General features: G+C 44.4%; 2 protein-coding genes and 1 long non-coding RNA gene across 4 annotated transcripts; 1 reads left to right on the forward strand and 2 right to left on the reverse strand.

Moving 5' to 3' along the window:
* The first annotated feature begins 1,841 nt into the window (after positions 1 to 1,841).
* Positions 1,842 to 14,482, forward strand: LOC140685620 (uncharacterized). 2 transcript variants are annotated; one of them, XR_012058871.1, is made up of 3 exons: positions 1,842 to 2,782; positions 6,515 to 6,749; positions 8,978 to 14,482. It is a non-coding gene; the product is annotated as an uncharacterized lncRNA (long non-coding RNA). The 2 variants fall into 2 exon arrangements; XR_012058872.1 differs by having other exon boundaries at positions 9,028 to 14,482.
* Positions 3,460 to 4,164, reverse strand: LOC140685958 (putative N-acetyltransferase 8B). The gene has a single exon (XM_072938353.1). The coding sequence runs from the start codon at positions 4,162 to 4,164 to the stop codon at positions 3,460 to 3,462; it is 705 nt and encodes a 234-aa protein (XP_072794454.1).
* On the reverse strand, positions 14,293 to 21,379 carry LOC140685619 (EKC/KEOPS complex subunit TPRKB). The gene is made up of 6 exons (XM_072937463.1): positions 21,178 to 21,379; positions 17,964 to 18,040; positions 17,477 to 17,639; positions 16,508 to 16,630; positions 14,979 to 15,155; positions 14,293 to 14,449 (listed from the first exon to the last, which is right to left on the reverse strand). Exons 3-6 carry the CDS (start codon positions 17,615 to 17,617, stop codon positions 14,363 to 14,365), a joined length of 528 nt encoding a protein of 175 aa, XP_072793564.1. The 5' UTR covers positions 17,618 to 17,639; positions 17,964 to 18,040; positions 21,178 to 21,379; the 3' UTR covers positions 14,293 to 14,362.
* Between the last annotated feature and the right edge of the window lie 1,251 nt (positions 21,380 to 22,630).

The following is a 22,630-nucleotide window of genomic DNA, read 5'->3' on the forward strand; positions in this document are numbered from 1 at the left end:
CTGTTTGCAGCAACATGGATGGGCCTTGAGATTGTCATTCTAAATCAAGTAAGTCAGAAAGAGAAAGAAAAATGACATATGATATTGCTTATATGTGGAATCTAAAAAAAACCCCACAAATATATTCAAAGTACTGAAAGAAAAAAATATCATACAAGAATACTCTACCCAGCAAAGTTATACCTCAGTAATGAAGGAGAGATAAAAACTTTCCCAGACAAACAATACCTGAGGAAAGTCATCACCAAAGCATAGAGAATTTTCTTGGTTTTGTATAAATATTAAAATCCAAGCAGGAGTATTTAAGAATTTCTGGGGTACAGACAGTGATGACATGGAGTCAGCATGCACCAGCTCACGAGAACATTGTTAAATTTTCAGAAATTTTGCAAGCTAGTTTTTAAAAATACACATTTCAAAAAATAAATTATATAAACTTAAAAAAAATTTCTTCTTTAGCTAAAGTTTTTCTACAGACAAAAGGCAGGTCAAGGACATGGGGATGGAGGGGGAGTTCTGTCCTGGGAAGGTCCCACAGGGTCTTGCTCCATTTCAAAAGGACTTATCCAAAATACATAAAGAACTTGTACAAATCACAAAGAAAATAACAGAAAATCAAGTTTTTTAATGAGCAGAAGATTTGAAGAGGCACCTCACAGTAGAAGATACTCTGAAACGACAAATTAACTTCTGGAAGCCAAAATGGGAAACCACTGCAGACATAAGAATGACTAAAATTAAAAAGACTTAAAATTTAAAAAAAAAGAAGAAATGGGGGAGTAAGACTATATATTAATATTTGCCAAACAAGAAACCAATATCAAAGGTTACGTGCAGTGTGCAAGGAAGAAGGAATGGATGGGAAGAGGGGTGAAGAGAGGTTTCTCAGTGCACAGTCTTCACGCTGTTTTGATTTTTGAATCACGCCAATGCATTTTCTATTGAGAGTAAGAACAAGACATATTTAGAAGATGAAATGGGGACAAAAGGGGCAGTGGTGGAGAGGTTGCCCAGTTCCCCCTTTCTACCATTAACTCCCCACCTCCATCCCACCAACAACTTCATGGATCTCTCAGGTTGTGTTTCAATCTGAGGTTAACTGGGATAAACCTAACCTTCCAATAGCTCTCTCTCTTTACATTGATTCACTTAATATTCCTAAAAACCTAATCATGTAGACTGTATCACTAACATCCTCCTTTTACAAAAAGGCAGAGGCTGTGAGAGGTAAAGTCACCGACTTAAGATCTCATCCAGCCAGTAAATGGAATTCCAACCCATTGTTTTATCAAATCCTGGCTCTCCCAATATCCTTGTACAAATATATTTGAACACTTGTTCTATTCTTTTTTCCATCTCTTTTGGCTACATTATTAGAAGTGGGTGCACTGGGTCAAGGAACTTGCACTTTTAATGTTTTCTTTTCTTTTTTTAATTAAAGAATGCCAAAATGTCATTATGTAAATTTGCATTATTTTACATTTCCACCATAAGGGCGTGAGAATGCCTGTATCCTCATACGATGGGCAATATAGAGCAGCAGCAAAATTTAATCTTCTCCTTAAGCTACCTGACGAAATATGGTTTATCACTATTGTTTTCATTAGCTGCTTAGCACTGAAAAGCTCAGCGACCCTCTGAGGGACCCACCTGCCCAACTCAAGGGAGCCCCCCCCCCCCGCGCCTCTGCGCCGTCCGCGCCCGCCTGGGGAGCACGCCGGCCGCCGCGCGCCCCCCTCCTCTGGGCCTAATCGGGTTCCCAGGCGCAGTGCGCACGCGCGCGTTTCGCCGCAGGGGTCCAGCTTTGTGCCTGATCGCTGTCTCCACGGCCGCGTCCGGGGGCAGCTTTTAACCCGGGCTGGTCTTCGGGGAAGAGCAGCGTGTCCCCCGGACCCAGCGCGCCTCTGGGCCTCAGCGGCGAGAGGGCCCGGGGGGAGGGCCTGCGGGTGTCGGGCGGCGCGTCGGGCAGCCCACGCGGGCGGGGCGGGCCCGCCGCTCGGGCCTGGGCGTCGGTCGCCGGTGGGGCCGGAGCCCGGCGCGGAGCCCCTGGCAGGACAGGTAGGGAGGCGGCGACGCTGGCAACCGTCTCCTCCCCACCCCGTGTCGGCGAGGCTCCCGGCGGTGCACTGGGGGCTCGGCGCGCGGCGGGGCGCGGCCGGGAGCCGGGGCCGCGGGGCGGGGGCGGCGGGGATGGGGCCCGCGGCGGGGTGGGCGCCCGCCGGGGTCTGGGCCGGTCCCACCCGCCCGAGCTCCCTAGCCTGGCGGTGTTCTCCCGGGGTCAGAGTGCTTGTGCCTCCAGTTCTTCCGAAACTGCCAGGGTTCCTCTCCATTCGTGGGAGCGTCCGAGGCACCCCTGAACCCATTTCGAGCTACAGGTTTCCTGTGGGGCACATGGTTGAGAGGTTGTGTCAAAGGGAAAACAAAGAAAACAGCGCAAATGGAGGATTCAAGCTTGGGGGCCTGGATGTGCGTTTAGTGTGTCTGTTTCCCACTCACTCCTGGGACCCGCCTTAACCTGGAAGGATGACCCTTGGGAAGTCGTCTTGCGCGTCCCCCAACGAAATCACTCAGACGAGGAACTCTGCTGTTGTTATAGAGGCGGTGATGTGGAAACTTGTCTTCATTTTTACAGTAAGCAGAGCAGCACGCCCATATTGACAAGTTACGAATGCAATGTGCTTAAGGTCCTGAGAGTCGAGGAGCTCTGAGGTGGAGATTGACACTCTTTACCTGACGCACTGCCAAAGCCCAAGCCACGGGACGTTAAGGATAGTAGTTAACGGTAACTGTTTTCAAAAGGCGTTTTGTGCTCAAATATGTTTAGAAACTTCATGGTTATGGTTTTCTCTACCATAGAATGTTTCAGTTTTCAATATGCTAATGATATTTACCTTGAACTTCCCACTGGAAGTAAATAGTATGGAGAGTTTCCCAGATTTGAATGGAAAATACTGTTTTTCTTGGGCATTGCTTCTGTTTAACATATGAAACCGTTTGGGAAATGGAGTTCCACCATCGGAAACTCAGGGTTTGGAAGGGTGTAGTGTAGGTCAGTGCTTTTTGAACTTTAGTGGCGCATGCATATGCCTGAGCTAGCCTGCTGGAAAATGAGAACGCCTGGACACCCTGCCACTTAGCCAACCGGACAACATGTGAAAAGGCTGAGACCAAAGGGGCTGCCCAGCCCAGCTCAGCCTAAGCTGCTGACCCACAGACTCATGTGCTAAAAAGAGTTTATTATTAATTTTTGGTTGTATTTTAGGCAACATTCTCGTGGCACTAGATAAATGAAACAGTAGCAACCCCGAAAAAGACTGAATAGAGCAGAGCCATTATATCCACCAACGCCGTCGGGTTTCCAAAGCGATTAGGTTTTTCTGTGCTGTCACCGTGAGACTTCCGGGTTTGCACGTTACTGCAGCGGAGCCAGTCCTTCCTGACTGATCCACAGGGAACAGATCACAGGCCCCCTGCCTGCCCCAGTGCCTCAGAGACCTGAGCAGAGGGGAGGCGGTAGGTAAACTGGATGGAAGGGAGAGCGACTAGCCTGTACATCATGGAGAAGAAGAACTGGCCCGTCTTCTGGAAGCCCATGCGCTGGTAGAGGGCCAGGGCGGAGTACTGCAGCGCACTGGTGCTGAGGACCACTTCACGGTAGCCCTGGTCCCGTGCGAACTGCAGGACCGCCCTGACCAGTGCTTTCGCGATCCCCTGGCCGCGGTGCTCCGAGGCCACACTCAGGTGAAGCAGCTCCAACTGCTCCTTTCGCACGGCGTGCTTCTTGACAGGCAGTGCTCCCACCATGCCCACCACCTGCCCCTCGGACTCCGCCACCCAGAAGCAGGAGCCACTCTGACTGAAGTAGGATTCGCTGATGTCAGACATGTCGGTGTGCAAAGACATGACTTTAAACTGGATCCAAGGGTATTTGGCAAGGAACCTCAGGGCAGCTAGGAGGCCGAGGCTGGCCACGAGGGCCAGGACCCAGGAGCCAGAGACCACGAACAGGGCAAAGGGCCCTCCAAGCAAGAGCACAAGGGTACGGGGCAGCTTCAGGATGTGGCGGAAGGCGGTGGGGATGTGCTCAGTCATCCCTTCGGAGAACAAGGCCACGACCCATTTGCGGTCACTTTCCCTGTATTTGCGGATGTGGTAAGGAGCCATGGGAGGCTTCTGTGTCTGAATCTCGAAGTTCAGGAGGAGAGCCAGGCTTCCCTGTACACCTTCCCAGCAGCCCTGGGGGAGAGAGAGGAAGCCAGGTGAGTGGCCCCATCCTCCCGCCTCCCAGGAGTGGGCAGCTCTGCTCAAGGATGTGTCTTTCTGCTTCCACCCAAGAGAATGTGGCCACAGCCACTGGCAGAAGGCGTCGGGTCAGAGAGACCTGTGTTTGATGCCGGCTCCGCGCGCAACCTTGGGTGTGTTACGTAATCCCTCTGAGACCCACCTTCTGAAGTGAGGATTTAATAAAATAACATGTATAAGCTCTGGCTATAAGGCCTCCTCCCCTCCCCTCTCTCTCTTTTTGCTCGCTCTCCTCTCAGCTTCTCCACACATGGGGGTGGCAGCATGCTGCAGCCAAGCCTGTCCCCCACCCTTTGGTCCCTCTCCCAGGGACTGCACACTGCAAGACTCCTGTGTTTCCAAACACAAGTTTCAGCAAAGGCTCCTTCCCCCTCGATGGCAAATTTTTAGGCTGTTGAGGTGGCATAAGAGCCAAACACCAAAAATGGCCCAGCCTTGAGAGCCAGAGGAGGGTCTGGAGCTCCAGGCCACACTCAGAGCACTGTCCTTCCACCCGCGTCCTCTCACCTGCACAAGAGCCTTGAGTGTCCGGGGCAGCCTCAGCCTGGCCTCTGTCCTCAGCCTCCGACTGGCATCCAAGAGAGAGTGTGCAGAGCCCGCTCCACTTCTGGGGATCAGGGCCTGGAGGGCCACCCCATTGGCTGGCTCTGGACGTTTGTTAATCATAAACCCCAGGATGAAGGAGCCAGGCTATGATAGCCCAGGCAGCCAGTTCTCCATTCTCTGATCACTGGGGGATTAGCCTGGAGTGAGGGCCACAGGGTCTGGGACCGCTCATGGGTCCTCACGCTTGTGGACGGCCGACACTCCCCTGCCGTGGCAGCTCACCTGGCGCCTTGGTGCGCTCTGCTGTCCACCTCGGCCCCTCCGCACCGCTGCTGTGGACCTAGGGAATGCTCCTCACCCCCTGTGCTCTATCATCACAGGCTGGAGTCCAAGTCCTCAGCCTCAGCACACAAGGTCCTTCACAGCAGGGCGGGGACGCCAGGGGCCTGGCCATGCAGGGCCTATCATCAGGTTAAGGAGTTTGGAGTCTCTTCCAGGAGCAGCAGGAGGCCACTGCTGTGCTTTTAGCTGAGGAGAACAGTAACCAGAGACGGGGGTGCGTGTGTGTGGTTCATGTGTGTTACTCTACCTGCACGTGCAGAATGGTTTGGAGGAGGTGGAAATGGAAGCATATAGCCCCCGCCCCCCAGAGGCTAGTGCAGCAATCCAGGCAAAAGAAGGGCCTCTAGGTACAGATGTGCAGGTTGCTCACTGCGCAAGAACACTTTGCCAAGGAGGGCAAGTGGGGACTAGAATCAAGCCTGCTCTGCTCACCAGACCACGAGCTCTGGCACAGAGCTGAGTCTGGCCAAAGAAAAAGTCACCTTTTTCTTACTTGCTCAAAGGCATTGCTGCCCCCTGAACTGTGCGTCCGATTAGGTTGTGTCTGTGTGAAGGAGGGTTGCCTTGTTCTGTGTTCACAAAGAGCCATGTAGGCCAGCAGGAGTTAGGAGAGAAGTCAGTGGCTTGGGTGTGACCTGGCCTGCTTGGAGGTACATTTTAGGGGCAGAAATGGCAGGAGTTAGTGACGATCCAAGGATGAAGGACGGGTCAGCAATGGCAGCCAGGTTTCTGGCAGGAGCGTCTAGGAGGACACTGGGGAGAGACCAGGCTAGGAGAGAAAGATCATGACGGCCTCAAAGGTGTCATCCTGGCAGCTGGAATCCAGGGCTGGTGGCCGAAGGCTGCCGGAGCTCCAGATCTTTGGCACCCAGCAAGGCCACAAAAGTTTACCAACCCGGGTGCTAAACCGTGGGTGTGTTACATCCTTTTCAGTACACTTTTAACATTTTTCTTTAAATATTTCAATGGTAAGCAAAATGTGAACTAGGACTCCAAAGTGCAGTCGAGTATCCTTAATGAGTCTCTCTAATATTAACTAGTCAGAAACCAAATGGTCAAGCTGAGGGGCCAGAGGTCTGTGATCTGTCCCTGCCCTCTCTTTCCTGTATTCTCACCCGGCTTCTGTGGGTCCCTCAACACCCATGGCCTGGGTGTACCTTCAGGCCTTTCAGCTTTGCTCATAGCCTTGAACAATGATGACCAGGATTTACTGACATGGAAAAACAGTTGTCAAAAGAGAGCACCAAGCTGTGAAATGTTATAAAATAGTATGTTTTCATTCATTTTTTGGAAAAACATAACAAAAGTAACTTATACCCAGCAGTATGCCGAGAGAAGGTCTGAATGGTTAGACCAGACGTCAGCAGCGGTCTCTCCGGATGGAGGATCTGTGGGTGATTCTGTGTAAGAGGTGAAGTCTGGAAGTCTCAGCCCAGGCTCGTGGCCCTGCTTTCAGATGATGAACCTGAGGCTTGGGGATCTGCCTGTCTCTGCCTCAGCCAGCTCTTGAGAGTCTAAAGAGACCCCACTAAGATTGGGCTCTCCTACAGTTAAGGCAGGTGTGTTATTTTATTCTATTATTTTATTTTTAATTAACTATTTAAATGTGTACAATTCAGTGGCATTTAGTACATTCACAATGTTGTGTAACCACCACTTCTATCTATATAAAGCATTTTCATCACCCCTTAGGCAGCAGGCAGGCAGTCCCTATTTCCCCCTCCCCTGAGCCCCGGGCAGCCTGCCTTCTGTCTCTGTGCACTGCCTGTTCTGGTTGTTTCGTTTAAATGGAGCCATGCAGCATGGGAGCTTTTACTTTCAGCTTCGTTCACTTCCATTTTCAAGGTTCACCCATGTTCTGCCATGTGTCAGTACTGCTTTGCTGTTTCTTTGTAACACCTTTATTGTGGTATGATTCCTGCACAGTAAACCACACATATTTCAGAGGTACAGTTTGATGAAGTTTGATAGATGTGTACACCCATGAAGCCACCACCACAATCAAGACAGCTAACATTTCCATCACTCCCCAAGAGGTGCAGTTTTCAAACTCCTGATTTATCCCTTTCCACCCCCTTTATCTCCTGGTAACCATGACTTTGTTCTCTATGCTTCTAAGTCTGTTTCTGTTTTGCAGATAATTTCAGTAGTGTCCTTTTTTTTAGATCCCATATATAGGTGATACCATACGGTATTTTCCCTTCTGTTTCTGGCTTACTTCACTTAGAATGACAGTCTCCAGGTCCGCCCACGTTGCTGCAAATGGCATTATTTTATTCTTTTTTTATGACTGAGTAGTATTCCAGTCTCCCTCTCCCTCTCTCCCTCTCTCTCTCTCTATATAGATATAGATATATATATATAGATATAGATACACATACACCACATCTTCTTTATCCAGTTATCTGTCGATGGACATTTGGGTTGTTTCCCTGTCTTAGCTATTTTAAATAGTGCTGCTGTGAACACTGGGGTACATATGTCTTTTCACATTATATTTTTCTCCTGATATATGCCCAGGAGTGAGAATGATGGATCATATGATAAGTTTATTTTTAGTTTTTTAGGGAACCTCCATACTGTCCTCCATTGTGGCTGCACCAATTTTCATTCCCACCAGCAGTGTAGGAGGGTTCCCTTTTCTCCACACCGTCTCCAGCATTTATCTGTCAACTTTTGAATGATTGCCATTCTGACTGTTGTGAGGTGATACCTCACTCTAGTTTTGATTTGCATTTCTATGATAATTAGTGATGTTGAGCATCTTTTCACGTGGTTGTTGGCCAAGTATTTCATTGCTTTTTATGGCTGCATAATATTCTATTGTATGGATAGACCGCATTTGTTTATCCGTTCATTCACTGGACGTTTGAGTTGTTTCCACCTTTTGGCTGTTGTGAATAGTGCTGCTATGAACATTCTGTACAAGTGTTTCAACACCTGTTTTCAGTTCTTTCAGCATAGACCTAGGAGTGGAATTGCTGGGTCACATGGTCACTCTAACAGTCTGAGGAACTGCCAAACTGTACTTTCACAGCAGCAGTTAGTCTTGTTTTATTATCTGCCTCAGCAGGTACGGGTGTGACCTGAGCACTGTGCCTGGTGCACACAGAACAAGAGACAGCTGTTAGTCACTGAGAAGTTAGATGCCTAACGCTGTGAGAAAGGGCTTTTCCTATGCTGTGCTATTTGATGTTCATGACAACCTAAGCACTAAGGTTGATACTGATGTTTCTGTTTTACTGAGGCCCACAGACCTGAGCTAGCTCACCCAAGGCCCTATAGCACATGGCAGGGTGACCCAAGCCTTGGCAGCTCTGAGGCCAAGGCTCCAACATTCTGCTTTTTCCGTGCCACATGCTGACCCCAACAAGCAGGTGTCTGACAAGTGTGTGAGTGTGGATCCGTGTAAAGCACTGGATGCCAGGAGAACCAGCTTTCCCTGGTGGGAGGCAAGATTCACCTCCAAGCCTCATCACGCCCCTGTCATTGGTGGTCAGTGATCAGAAGTTGACCAAATTCCAATAAATGCCTAAGGCTCTGTTCTTTAAGATCCAACTGAATGCTACCTTCTCCATCAAGATCTCTGACCCCTCCCAACCAGATGGATCTTGTATCTGCTCCCTCTTTTGAAGCCTTTGCACTTCTCATTAAGCACTTATATTGCTATTAGTTACTTGCTTGCCAACATATCATAGTTAATTACTAGCTAACTTATTAAAGTTAATTAGATTAGACATCAACAGTTACAAGCATGCTGGTAGATTTATTTTTCTGTTGCCCATAGGAACCTGTTGTAATAGGTAATTACACTGTTGGCATCACTGCTATTCCCAGAGTTGTGGACTTGAGAGCAGCATGTCAGTGAAACCCCAGGCTTCGATTTATGAAGAACACTTGTCTGGTGGACCAGCCCAGCCCAGAGAGGGGCCAGTGAGATGGAACGCACCCAGGCGGCACCGTGGTTTGGAAATCTCAGAAAGAGGAGGAAAATGTCCTGGACAGAACATCTCCCCTGACCTCTCATCAGGGCTCCCTATAGCCAGCCTCAGGTCAGTGCCCTGGGCTTCCACGGAGAACTCGTAACTTAAAGGAGATGAGTGAGGGGAAATAAGAAAATTATTTCAAGGGGAAGGAAAGTGGACTGACAGGTCATTCTTGACAAGATGTTCAGAAATCCTAGGACAATGATTCCAGCTCTACAGAAATCTTTCTAGTCTAACTGAACCTTTTAACACATTCTCTGAGAAAGGGAGACGGTATTGGGTCCCAACTCTCAAATTAGGGTAACTCGAGCTGATTTTATAGATACAGCTCATTAAAGGGACTAATTATGAAGGTGTGGGTGGGTAGAGGGGAACCAGGCACATTATTGCTCAGAGGGCTGAAGCGGGATGGGAGAGGTGACAGGAACCTGACCCAGGTGTTTAGCAGCGCAGAGTGTCCTGGGAGGTCCAGGGCCAAAGCCAGCCTAGGGGACCTATCTTTTCAAGTTGGAGTTCCCTCAGGATACATGCCCAGGTGTGGGATTGCGGGATCATATGGTAAGTCTATTTTTAGTCTTTTGAGGAATCTCATACTTTTTATTTTTAATTGAAGTACCATCAGTTACAGTGTATCAGTTTCTGGTGTACAGCACAATGTCCCAGTCATGCATATGCACACATATATTTGTTTTCATTTTTTTCATTAAAGTTTATTACAATATATTGAACATAGTTCCCTGTGCTATACAGCAGAAAACATTTTTTAAAACCTATTTTTATATAAAGCGGCTAACATTTGTAAACCTGAAACTCCCAGATTTATCCCTTCCCACCCTCCTTCCCTGGGAACCATAAGATTGCTTACTGTTTTCCGTAACGGCTGCACCACCTACCTTCCCAGCAGTGCAGGAGGGCTCCCTGTTCTCCACAGCCTCTCCAGCATTTATCATTTGTGGACTTTTTTACTGATGGCCATTCTGACTGGTGTGAGGTGATAGATACCTCATCGTAGTTTTGATCTGCATTTCTCTGTTAATTAGTGATACTGAACGTGTTTTCATGTGCCCATTGGCCATTTATAAGTCTTCATGGGAGAATTGCTTGTTTAGGTCTCCTGCCCATTTTTTGATTGGGTTGTTTGTTTTTTTAAGTTGTAGGAACTGTTTGTATATTCTGGAAATTAAGCCCTTGTCAGTTGCATCATTTGTAAATGTTTTTTCCATTCCATAGGTTGTCTATCTGTTTTTATGGTTTCCTTTGCTGTGCAAATCTTAAGTTTAATTAGGTCTCATTTATTTTTACTTTTTCTTTTGCTCTGGGTTTGGGAGACTGATCTATGAAAGTATGAGTACAATTTATGTCTGAGAATGTTTTGCTTCTGTTCTCAAGATTCATGGTGTCCTGTACGATGTTTAAGTCTTTAAACCATTTGAGTTTATTTTTGTGTGTGGAGTGAGGGACTGTTGTACACTTCATTGATGTACATGTGGCTGTCCAATTCTCCCAACACCACTTGCTGAAGAGACTGTCTTTCCTCCATTGCATGTTCTTGCTTCCTTTGTTGAAGACTAACCGTAAGCCTGTGGTTTATTTCTGGGCTGTCTGTTCTGTTCCACTGATCCATGCCTGTTTTGATTACTGTAGTTCTGTAGTTTGTCTGAAGTCTGGGAGGGTTCTACCTCCAGCTTTGTTCTTTTCCTCAGTATTGCTTTGGCAATTCTGGGTCTTCATGATCCCATATAAATTTTGGGATTATTTGTCCTAGTTCTGTGAAAAAATTCCTGGGTAATTCAACAGGAATCACATTAAATCTGTGAACTGTTTTGGGTAGTATGGCCATTTTAACAGTATTAATTCTTCTAATCGAAGAGCATGGGATCTTTCCATTTCTTTAAATAAATCATCTTTAATTCCCTTAATCAGTGTTTTGTAGGTGTCTGTATAATTCACCTCCTTGGTCAGGTTTATTCCTAAGCTTTTTTTTTTAATATGATTTTAACAGGGATTTGTTTTTACTTTTCTGATATTCCACTGTTAGTGTAAAGAAATGCAACTGATTTCTGTATGTTACTCTCGTATCCTGCTACCTTGCTGAATTCTTTTATCAGCTCTAGTAGTTTTTGTGTGGAGCCTCTGTGGTTTTCTGTATATAGTATCACGTCATCCCCATGTAGTGGCAATTTTACCTCTTCGTCTTAGTGATAGTTTGGATCCCTTTTATTTCTTTTTCTTGTCTGATAGCTATGGCTAGCATTTCCAATACTATGTTGAATAGAAGTGGTGAGAGTGGGCATCCTTGTCTTGTTCCAGATTTTAGTGGGAAGGCTTTCAACTTTTCACCATTGAGTATTATGTTGGCTGTTGAGTTTGCCATAAATAGTTTTTATTATGTTGAGATATGTTTGAGTTTTTATCCTAAATGGGTTGGGTGCTGAATTCTATCAAATGCCTTTTCTACACCTATTGAGATGATCATGTGATTTCTGTCCTATCTTTTGTCAGTGCGGTGTATCGCAACTTTGGGTTTAATCTAGTTAATAACAGTATCTGTTTCATATGATGCTGTGAGAATTAAATGAATTCTTGCACGTAAAAACTTGGAACCAGGAGACTTGGAAGGGCAATACTGGGGTAGCCAGAAGTACAGGAATATGAACAGGTGGATATAAAGTTATTAAGACAGGAACCTAGAATATTGTAGATATCCAATAGATTTTTATCTTTTTAAGTTGAATTTTATCTTTTTAGTTGACTGTAGTTTAGTTTCTGGTGTGCAGCAAAGTGATTCAGCTATACATTTACATACATACTCTTTTCCACTGTGGTTCATTACAGGATATTGAATATAGTTCCCTGTGTGATACAGTAGGACCTTGTTGTTTGTTTTGTATATAGTAGTTTGTATTTGCTAATCCCAAACTTCTAATTTATCCCCCTACCCCCTTAGTAATCGTAAATTTGTTTTCTATGTCTATGACTCTACTTCTGTTTTGTAAATAGTTCATTTGTGTCATATTTTAGATTCCACATATAAGAGATGTCATATGGTATCTATCTTTCTCTTTCTGACTTACTTCACTTAGTATGAGAATCTCTTGGTCCACCCATGTTGCTGCAAATGGCATTATCTCATTCTTTTTTATGGCTGAGTAGTACTCCGTTGTGTACACACATACCACAACTTCTTTATCCAGTCATCTGGCGATGAATATTTAGGTTGCTTTCATGTCTTGGCTATTGTAAATAGTGCTGCTGTGAACACTAGGGTACATGGTGTCTTTTTGAATGAGAGTTTTCTCCAGATACGCACCCAGGAGTGGGATTGCTGGATCATATGGTAACTCTATTTTTAGTTTTTTAAGAAACCTCCGTACTATTCTCAATACTGGCTGCACCAATTTATATTTACACTAACACTGTCGAAGGGTTCCCTTTTTTTCCCCCACCCTCTCCAGCATTTGTTTTTTGTAGACTTTTAAATGATGGCCCTTCTGACTGATATGAGGTGGTACTTCAGTGTAGTTTTGATTTCCATTTTGCTAGTAATTAGAGATGCTGAGCCTATTTTGTGTCTGTTGCCCTTATGTGACATCCAGTAAATGTTTGCAGCCATTCCAATTAGATAAAAATAAAATATATTTGAACAGAAATTGAAGACTAGAAGACGGTGACAAATAATAGTAACAGTGGTTATCTTTAGAATATTAAGAGGCAGGAGTGGGAGTGGTTTTTCTCCTTTGTTACCATTCTGTGATTTAAAATTATCTACAACGTGGACTGCAGCATGTAAATCAATGAAATTAGAACACTCCCTCACACCATACACAAAAATAAACTCAAAATAGCTTAAAGACGTAAACATAAGACACTATAAACCTCTTAGAAAGAAACATAGGCAAAACATTATCTGATATCAATCTTAGCAGTGTTCTCCTAGGGCAGCCTACCCAGGCAACAGAAAACAAAAGCAAAAATAAACAAATGGGACCTAAGTAAACTTAAAAGCTTTTGGACAGCAAAGGAAACCATAAGGAAAACAGACAGACAGTCTACAGAATGGGAGAAACCATTTGCAGACAATGAGACTGACAAGGGCTTAATTTCCAGAATATACAAAGTTGTATTTCCAGCTCATACAGCTCAGTAACAACAACAAAAAAACAAGCAGCCCAGTCCAAAAATGGGCAGAAGACCTAAACAACCACTTCTCCAGTGAATACATACAAATGGCCAATAGGCACATGAAAAAATGCTCAGTATCGCTAATTATCAGAGAAACGCAAATCAAAACTACAGTGAGGTATCACCTCACACCAGTCAGAGTGGCCATCATTCAAAAGTCCACTAATGATAAATGCTGGAGGGGCTGTGGAGAACAGGGAACCTTCCTACACTGTTGAGAATATAGTTTGGTGCAGCTGTTCTAGAAAACAGTATGGAGATTCCTTAAAAGACTAAAAATAGACTTACCGTATGATCCAGCAATCCCACTCCTGGGCATATATGTAGAAGGAACTTTAATTTGAAAAGATACATGCACCCCAATGTTTCTAGCAGCATTATTGAAAATGGCCATACATGGAAACAACGTAAATGTCCATTGACAGATGAGTGGATAAAGAATTCGTGGTATATTTATACAGTGGAATACTACTCAGCCATAAAAAAGAATGCCATTTGCAACAACATGGATGGGCCTGGAGATTGTCATTCTAAGTGAAGTAAGCCAGAGAGAGAAGGAAAAATACCACATGATATAACTTACATGTGGAATCTTAAAAAAAGACAAATGAACTTATTTACAAAACAGAAACAGACTCACAAACATAGGAAGTAAACTTATGATTATGGGGGGGAAGGGATAAATTGGGAGTTTGAGATTTGCAGATACTAACTACTATATATAAAATAGATCAACAGCAAGGTCCTACTGTATAGCACAGGGAACTATATTCAACATCTTGTAATAACCTGTAATGAAAATGAATATATATTTATATGTAACTGAATCACTATGCTGTACACCAGATATTAATACAATGTTGTAAACTGAATATACTTAAGTTTAAAAAAGATATATATAATTAATAAATAAAAATGTCTGCAACAAACATAATAAATGTTATAATCTGGAAAAAATAACCAATGTTTTTAATAAATGCTGAAAACCATTAATATTTTTCATTTCATAAAACATCTTTTGTTGACATTCTACAAATGATACCATCCAGTAATGTCCCAATACTTTCTTCTTGTGAAGATAGTTTATATATCTGTAAAAATAAAAGACAGATGACATGCTGAAATATTCATGCACTACTAATTTTCATTATACAAACATGTATATGTGGAATATTTATTACCCAATTATTGGGATAATCATGTGAAATCACAATGTGATTAAAGTATACGAAGTAGATGGCAACTGGTCACTTATGTCAAATGTTCCCTTTTAACTGCAGTTACGGTGATACCTATAAACACAGAGGCAAATCTGTACCAATTTTAAAAGCATACGTTTAGTCATAAATTTCATACTGTAGTTATTTTACATGTCAAACATAGTACGTAAGCTTGATATTTAAAGTTATCTATTCTTTTTAAAAGAATGTGTTTATCAGCTAAATTTCTAATTTATCTTATAAAACCTGCATCTTCCAATTCTTTGCATCTGTATTTTTCAAGTAATTTCAATTAATGTTTCTTAAAAGCTAAGAAAAAAATAGAAGCACTGATGATCAATAAGCAAACAGTATTATTCCACATTTATCACGCTCTTTCTAAAAATGTGGATTCACAAACCTTTTTCACTTCTGTAATATTTGTTATTTCAGGGAGATTTTCCAGAGAAACTTGATGACCTTCCACCTGAGATATTAGGTCTTCTTGATTTATTTGTTTTTCTCCCTCTTCAATATAAGTGATTAGAATTGAAGTGTCATTTGCTGAGATACCAAATTTCTTCAGAGCCTCTGAAATCTAACAGAAAAAAAGAGAAAAGAAGAAAATTAAACACCAGTAGTTTCAACATCTGAAACATCTCTCCATTTGCACTCTTCCTGGTCAGATTCTTGTTTTTCATATCCTAACAGCCCTTTCCACCTGTAGTTTTTCCTCAACTGTTCCTTCCCAACATCCGCCAGCTCTGCCTCCAGAGCCCCCACTCACGGCAGCACCGCACTCCTGCGGGCCCGGCCGGGCTTCTCGCTGTGGAGCGCTAACACCGCCTCCCTTGGACCCAGGTGACCCCTGAGCTGCGTACTCCTGCCCTGCAGCCAGCCTGGGCTGTCTGGGGATCCTGTCATTTCATGCTTTTTGGCCTGTGCTCACACTTTGTCCTCTGCCTGGAGTGCCCTCATCTTTCAAGGTCCAGTTCAAATGTCACTCCCTTCCGCCTTCCTCCTTACAGAATGGACTGCTGCTTTGTCGCCACCATAGCTCTGCATTATCATTCCCATTATGTCAGTTATCTCAGGGCATTTAAACTTCTGCCTTGTTCACCTGCCTTCCTCAGGAACGTATGTTTCTTCTGACCCTCAAACTGGGACAGGGACGAGCTCAACAGATGCTTATGAATCACACGGTCTCTTGGATTATTTCTATGATCTCAAAGAAACAGTGTTTTATCTAGTAATTTTCCCCCAGGTACTAGGGGATAGTAGGACCATGCCTTTTACAAACATTTCAAACATCTGTATTTTACACCATGCTGTGGGTTTCCTAGTTTTTCTCTTGACGATTTAGCAGTTGGTTATATTAATAGTAGTAGTAATATTAACACTTCATCAGCAAAATTACAGCTTTTGGTGTTTTATTTACATGCCCCAGGTGGAATGTTTTTAGCTTAGTAACTGATTACTAACAGTATCTCAAACCACAAACTCTTCCTACACACTGGCTGTGTGAGTGAGCCTGTGTTCAGGGGTGTTCCAGGCATCAGGCCTCTGGTATTCGGAAAAGACATGGATTCTACCTTTAAAGACTTTATCGGGAGAATGAACCATGTACATGGTAACAGGCAAATACCCATGCCTGACTTTTATCGTTCAGATTTACATGCCACTTAGAGTGAGCTTCCTGACTATACGGTAAGAAGGACAAACAAAACTACCTACACGTAATTTAGCTCAACTTTTGTTTACTCATATGTGAAGTGACTCCAAAGCTTATTTGTCTAGTAAGAGGCAGTGCTAAGCCTCAACTCTCCGTCCAGAGCTCTCTTCACTATTATTTTGGTTTGTTACTAAGAACAGGCTCCAACCCAATGCTGAGCAACACACAGGCGATCATGCCAAGGTCAACAGATAGAAAGTAAATTCCATATTAATTACATTGTTAGTTGGGGAAAGATTGAAAATAATTTCAGTAGATAGAGTTCTTGTCTTCATTTTTCCCAGTTTGTAGAGGTGAACTGCTTTGTTTGCTGCCACAAGTATCTGAAATGGATCCACAATCTACCAAAGAGAACAAAAAGAATTACACACACACAGTCTGGAGTCCTCAAAGACGTATGCCCTGTCAAGGTAACTCCAGTGCCAGTCTGTTTCACTTCATTACAATTCCTGTGGTATTTTCAAAATCTCAAGGGCCTGGGTGTTCAGAAAATCATAGAATTTTAAAGCTGCAAGCAACTTAGATAAACAGTAAAAACATTTTCAAAGTACACTTATTGAGAGCTATTATTATGGGAAAGGTCACATTCTAAACATTTGCCTCCATTTTCTGTAGTTCTCAAAACCACCTATGATATCGTGTCATTACTCACGTGCCACAGGTGAGGAAACCAAGGCAAAGAAAGGGCTGGATCCCAGCTCTGTCACTTACCACCCAGGGAACTTGGGCAAATTCCTTAGTGCTCTATCTGTTGGATGCAGATAATCACAGCACTTCCTTCACAGGGTTGTTGTGAAGATTAAGTGAGTTAGCAGTGTCCGTACGGAACTTAGAACAATACTAGGAACCAAAGCAGCACTGGATAAAGGTTGGCTACCACTCGCTCAAAGTCCTAGTAAGTGGCATGTCTGGGACAAGTCCTGGTAAGTGGTTGTACAGCATGTGCTCGTAACCATTATGCGATGCCTACTTTACATCCTAGCTCAGATGAGAAGACAGAGACCCAGCGTCTGCCATCACACCAGAGCCAGACCGCCTCTCACATCTCCTAGGGCAGGGCCTGGCCCTTGACTCTCAGGCTATCAAGACAACCACCTTAGGCTAACCTGTAACATCATCACCCATAACAAAAAGTTATCATAGTCCTAATCTCTCCGTAGAGCTCACGCATCCCCACGCGTACTTACCACTGTAGGGTTTATTAATGAGCCATCAATGGCACCTTCCATGGCCTTTTTTCTCAAGTCTCCAGCATTTTTTACATCTTTAAATAACAGAAGGGTCACTCTGTATTCAGGAAATAGGTCCAGCTGGTGCGTTAGCTGCATTTCCTAGGTAAGCAGGATGCAACTGCACGAGACCAAAAGACAACATTGTAAATCATAATAAACAAATATCCTTACTAACGAGTAAGTTAAAATAACTTTAATAATAAGACGGAGAGCTCTTAAACTAGAAAAATCCATCCAACAGCACATTTGGCATCCTCGAGATACTGTCTTCCTAACCCTGCTGAGCAGTTCCTAGCTTCCTTCCCATTCCTGGGAAAGGCTCAAGGTTGCCGCCTGGTCCCCTGGTTGTGCAGACAAGGCAGGCTCTGGTGCAAGGATGAGGGGCTCCAAGAGACAGCGAGGAGCAGAACACTGACAGGTTTTTAGACCACGGGTTACTTACAGCAGTGATGAAACCTCACTCCAACTTAGCCTTTTCAGCTTCCTGATCTCACCATGCTGTTTACACACTAGCAGCACCTAGACGCAAATATAAAGGGAAAAAACAATCTTATGGACTAAAGTACAACTTGACTCAAAGCTATTCATTTCACACATGGGAATTTAAGCAGAGAGGGTACAATTCTTAAACAAAAATACTGGCCGTTTACAAACATAAATTTAACAAGAAAAGGACAGGGTGTACACGAAGACACAAAAGAAGCATAAAAGACAACTTAAATAACCAGAAAGACATAATCACATCCTCGAATGGAAAAACGAAGCACTGCAAAAATTTGATCTTTAAAACAATTTCAATCAAAGCCTTAATGAGAGACTTGGGTCAGGCAATTTGATAGGTTCATTTTAATCTTTTTACCTAGCAGGTTCCATTTCTAGCATTTTTTTCAAGAAATAAATCGGCAACCTGGAGATTTATGTAATAAGATGTCCTCGTCATCCTAACAGTAAAAAGCTGAAAACAACTCACCTAACTAGTAGGTTTGGTTATTACTGAACAACCACTAAAAACTGGAGTCTTGAGGAGCAAAGAATGTGTAAAAATAGCAATTAATACATTATGAAGTAAAAACATTTGATTGGAAAACAAAACACAAAATGTGGCATAAATTGTGGATTTTTAAAAAGGTACACAGAAAAAATATTGAAAGGAAATACAACAAAAAATTATCTTTGACTTGCTGGAATTACATAGGACCTTTTCTGTTACAATCAGGGGGAAAAAAAAGAATATTTGTGAATAATGTCCTGGCTCACAGCAATTCAGTCTTTATTGTCACAATAATGCCCAATGGAAAAAAGATAACATAACCAATTACACAAAAAAGTATACATAATTTATTAAAAATTATACAGATATGTAAATAGATATTACATAAAATACATAAAAATCACAAAGATAGAATGTATACCCAATTACACAAACAGATGCACACATACACACAAAAAAACATGAAGGAAGCACACCAAAATGTGGCCGTTTTGGGCAGTAAAATTGTAGATAACTTTTATTGTCCTCTATAAAAAATATTGTTGTGTGTATGTTCTAAATTTTCTACAGTGAGCATGTGGTGCCAACTGATGTCCGCCAAGGCCCTGAGACCCCCACTCTTGGGCTCTCAGATGTCCACCTGCAATCCCTCAGGAAAAAAAAACCAAAGTGCACCCTTTTCTGACATGTGTTTCCCGTGGCAGAATCAATAGTCCTGGGAAATGGCTAGCCTCATAATAGCGCAGGCTGACTTGTCTCTGCCCATGGTTCCTCCTTATTGGCTCTTCATGGACCCTCACCCATAACCAATCAAAAACCTGTGCATGAGCTGATCACGCAGCCCAGCCCTCTCTGTTCACCAACACCTTCCCATAAAAGACCTCAGCAGCCCACCCTGGGTGTTCACACAGGCACCTCTAGTCTGTGTGGCCCGCTGCTGCCTGTAGCAGTGTATCTATTAAACTTTTCATTTATGTATGTATGTATGTATGTAAACAATGTTTATTCCAGGAACAGCAACTCACTGAGATAAAACCATTTTAAAATCTACATATATGTACTGTTCATTCACATATAGGTACTAAGAACAGTTTAGAGCTTCAGCTTTTAAAACTTACATACTTTTAAACTTTTCCTTTGTTTCTTAAATTTTCCTTTGTCTTTGGTAAATTCTTTTACCACTCACAACATCGGCCTGCTGCTCTACCCAGCAGAGCACACACAAAGAAATGCATACATATAATCAGGGAGGAAAAAAATGTTTGTGGTTTTTACACTAAGGGATAAAGGACCCCTAGCAAACGTCAAAATAGTTTGGTTTTGGTCTCTATTATTCACTCACTTAGGCCTGGAACTTAGTATCATCATTTGATACCTTTGACTCAAATCCCTTATCTACTCCAAAAGTCTTGTCAATTTTTAAATATCTTTTTGACCAGTGCACTTCTCTCCCATACCCACTGCCACTACTGTAGGCCACCACCTCTCATCTACAGCTGTGACCTCTTAGAAGTGGTTGCCTCAAAAGGAAACAGAGGACTCTGGGGTTCCTCCCTGGTACAAATATTTTCTGTGCCCCCCTTTCCTTGTTTGTAGGAAATACGCTTCATTCAGCCTCCCTGACCTTCCCTGTGTTCCAAACGGCAGATTCAAACAGTTGCTAATCAGGGAAAGGAGAGAATGTACGGGCAGGAACTGTCAAGAAACAATAGTGCAGCCTTGGGGCAGGGTCCTGGTTTTTCCTCAAGGGATATACCCAACAATGCCCATGAGTTCTGCAGGATCTAAGGCCCTGACCCAGGTGGAGGAAGGCAACTCAAGGCTGAACACCCGATTCCCGGAACTCTGCCACATTACCTCATCACCTGCCAATCAGAAGAAAGTCACACACCCTGCAGCCCTCATCCCAGATTTTGCCTTTAAAAACTTCTAAACTTCTTTACAAAAGCCACCAGGGAGTTCAGGTTTTTCAGGCATGAGCCACCCCTTCTTGCTTGGCCCTGCAATAAATCATTCTCTGCTCCAAACTCCTTTCCATTTATTTGGCCTCACTGTGCCTGGGCCACAGGAACTTTTGTTCCGTAGCAATTCCTGCCCTTCTATCATCCAGCCTCCGACTGGGGGTCAAAGTAATCCCTTCAAAATGTAAACCAAAATTTCCCTTCTGCTGCTCTTACGATAAAGCCCCTTTAAGTCAAGGCGTTCCAAGGTAGGACCCGGGCCCTGCCTCCCTCTCCTGCTGCCTAGCGCACCCGCCCCCAGACCGCGCTCCTCCCGCCACCGCCGCAAAGGCCTGTTCAGCCTCCAGTCTCCCACGTTCCCCCTCGTCTCCGACTCCGGGGGACAGCCAGTTCTCCCGACTCAATCTCCCCTCCCTCAGCTCGCCCCTAAGAGTCCATTTAGCAGCGCGCCCAGAGCCGCAGGACTAGCTCCCTGTTCTCGGAGCTCCTTCTCAGCCCTTGTCACCACTTTGGTGAGCGCGGGCGGATCGCGATGAGGAACCGCCGCTGGACTGCACACCCCCCCCAAGAAGGGAGAGTCGGCCCCGGTCCGGCTGCGCTCCCGGGGCCGGGCCGAGGGCGCGCGGGAGAAACAAGGGCGCGGGGAGCCACAGGCAGGACTGGGAAATCGGGGCCACGGACGCCAGCGCGCCGGGAGGACTCACCGCCGCGTCCCCGGTCCGCCCCACGAAGCCGTCCCCTCGGAAGCAAGGGCTTCGACTTCCGGGGGTTCGGCCGGAGCCGCCGCGTCTTTCCGCGTCCCCTGCGGAGGAAGGGTCTCCGCCGCCGCCCTGCCCACCCTTCCCCCCCCGCGTGAGTCCCGTCAGCGGCTGGAAGGAGAGCCCGGCTCCGCCCGCCACTTCCGCCGGGGAGGCGGCCCGGCCCGAGGCTGCGAGTGCCCGCCTCGTCCTCCAGCCAGGCAGCCGTGGACGAGACGCCCCGTTTCTCCCGGGCAAGGTATTGGCCCGCGGGAGCTCTACGTACGTCTCCGCTGCCCGAGATTCAGCGTCATCCCCGGGCGTATCAGCCTCCAGAGGAGGCGGCAAGCCTCTGAACAGGATGAGAGGGTTATGTAGAGAATTATTTCCCACGTTCTTTATGGTCGGGGCTCGTCTTGGTCAATACTTTTTCTCTTTATACAAAAACGGTAAATAACAAACAGCTGTAGGATAGATACGTGCTACGGAGAAAAAAACAGAGGAAAGAGGGAATGCCAGGCCATGGGTATTACTGTTTCAAATAGGATGGTTAAGAAAGAGCTCACCAAAAAGGGCCATTTGAACAGTGACTGGAGGTCTGGAAGCAAGTTCTGTGTATTTGGGAGAGCAGCAAAGAGTTCAAAGGCTCTGAGACAGATACGGCCCTAGCCTATTTAAGGAAGAGCAAAGAGAACCGTGTGGCTTGAGCACAGTGGGAATACATATATACAAAATAAATCAGCTGTTGGATTTTCAACTTTGACTGCCTTAATCTTAAGGACAAAAAGACAGGCAAAGGTCACCAGATATTTCAAGATCACATCTAACATGAGAGAGGCATCAACAAACAGGAAAAGATAAAAATTCAAAAACAGCTGATGGAGCAGAAGAAACTTAAAAACCGGTAACCTTAGAGAAGGAAAAGATAATACATTAGTTAAAAAATAAGTTAAAAAATGCTGGGGAAAAAATGCCATTCAGGAAATAAGAGCTAACTCTTAGAAATTAAAAAATATATAGCAGAAAAACATGTATATAATATACAGCAGAAAACCTAAATAATTAACAGAGTAGAAAATAAAGCTGAGGCAATTCTGATTTTAAAAAAAAAAGGGAAAGATTAAAAGTGGAAAATAAAAAACACAATTAACTTGGAGGTACACTTCAGAAAATTCAATAGTCAACTTATTAGTTCCCCAAAAAGAAAACAGGATAAGATGAAAAGAGTTCCAAAACCAATGCACATTCAGGCCAGACTGAAAGGCCTCACTTAGTATCTAGCACTATGAATTTTAAAAATACCCACACTAAGGTATAGCATGAAATTTCAGGACACCTGAGATAAAGATCCTAAAGCTTTCAGAAAGAAAAAATTACAGGTCACAAGTCAAAGTTCTGGAATCAGAATAGCACAAGGTTT

The sequence above is a fragment of the Vicugna pacos genome, chromosome 15 (assembly GCF_048564905.1).
Source record: "Vicugna pacos chromosome 15, VicPac4, whole genome shotgun sequence".
NCBI classification, from domain to species: Eukaryota; Metazoa; Chordata; class Mammalia; order Artiodactyla; family Camelidae; genus Vicugna; species Vicugna pacos.

Excerpts from the sequence above, each read along its gene's own strand:
- LOC140685958 (XM_072938353.1), bottom strand. The coding sequence starts at position 4,164 with ATGGCTCCTTACCACATCCGCAAATACAGGGAAAGTGACCGCAAATGG.
- LOC140685619 (XM_072937463.1), bottom strand. The coding sequence starts at position 17,617 with ATGCAGCTAACGCACCAGCTGGACCTATTTCCTGAATACAGAGTGACC. Across the intron at positions 16,631-17,476 it reads CATTAATAAACCCTACAGTG|ATTGTGGATCCATTTCAGAT; the intron begins GTAAGTACGCGT and ends TCTCTTTGGTAG. Across the intron at positions 15,156-16,507 it reads ATCTTTCCCCAACTAACAAT|ATTTCAGAGGCTCTGAAGAA; the intron begins GTAATTAATATG and ends TTTTTCTGTTAG.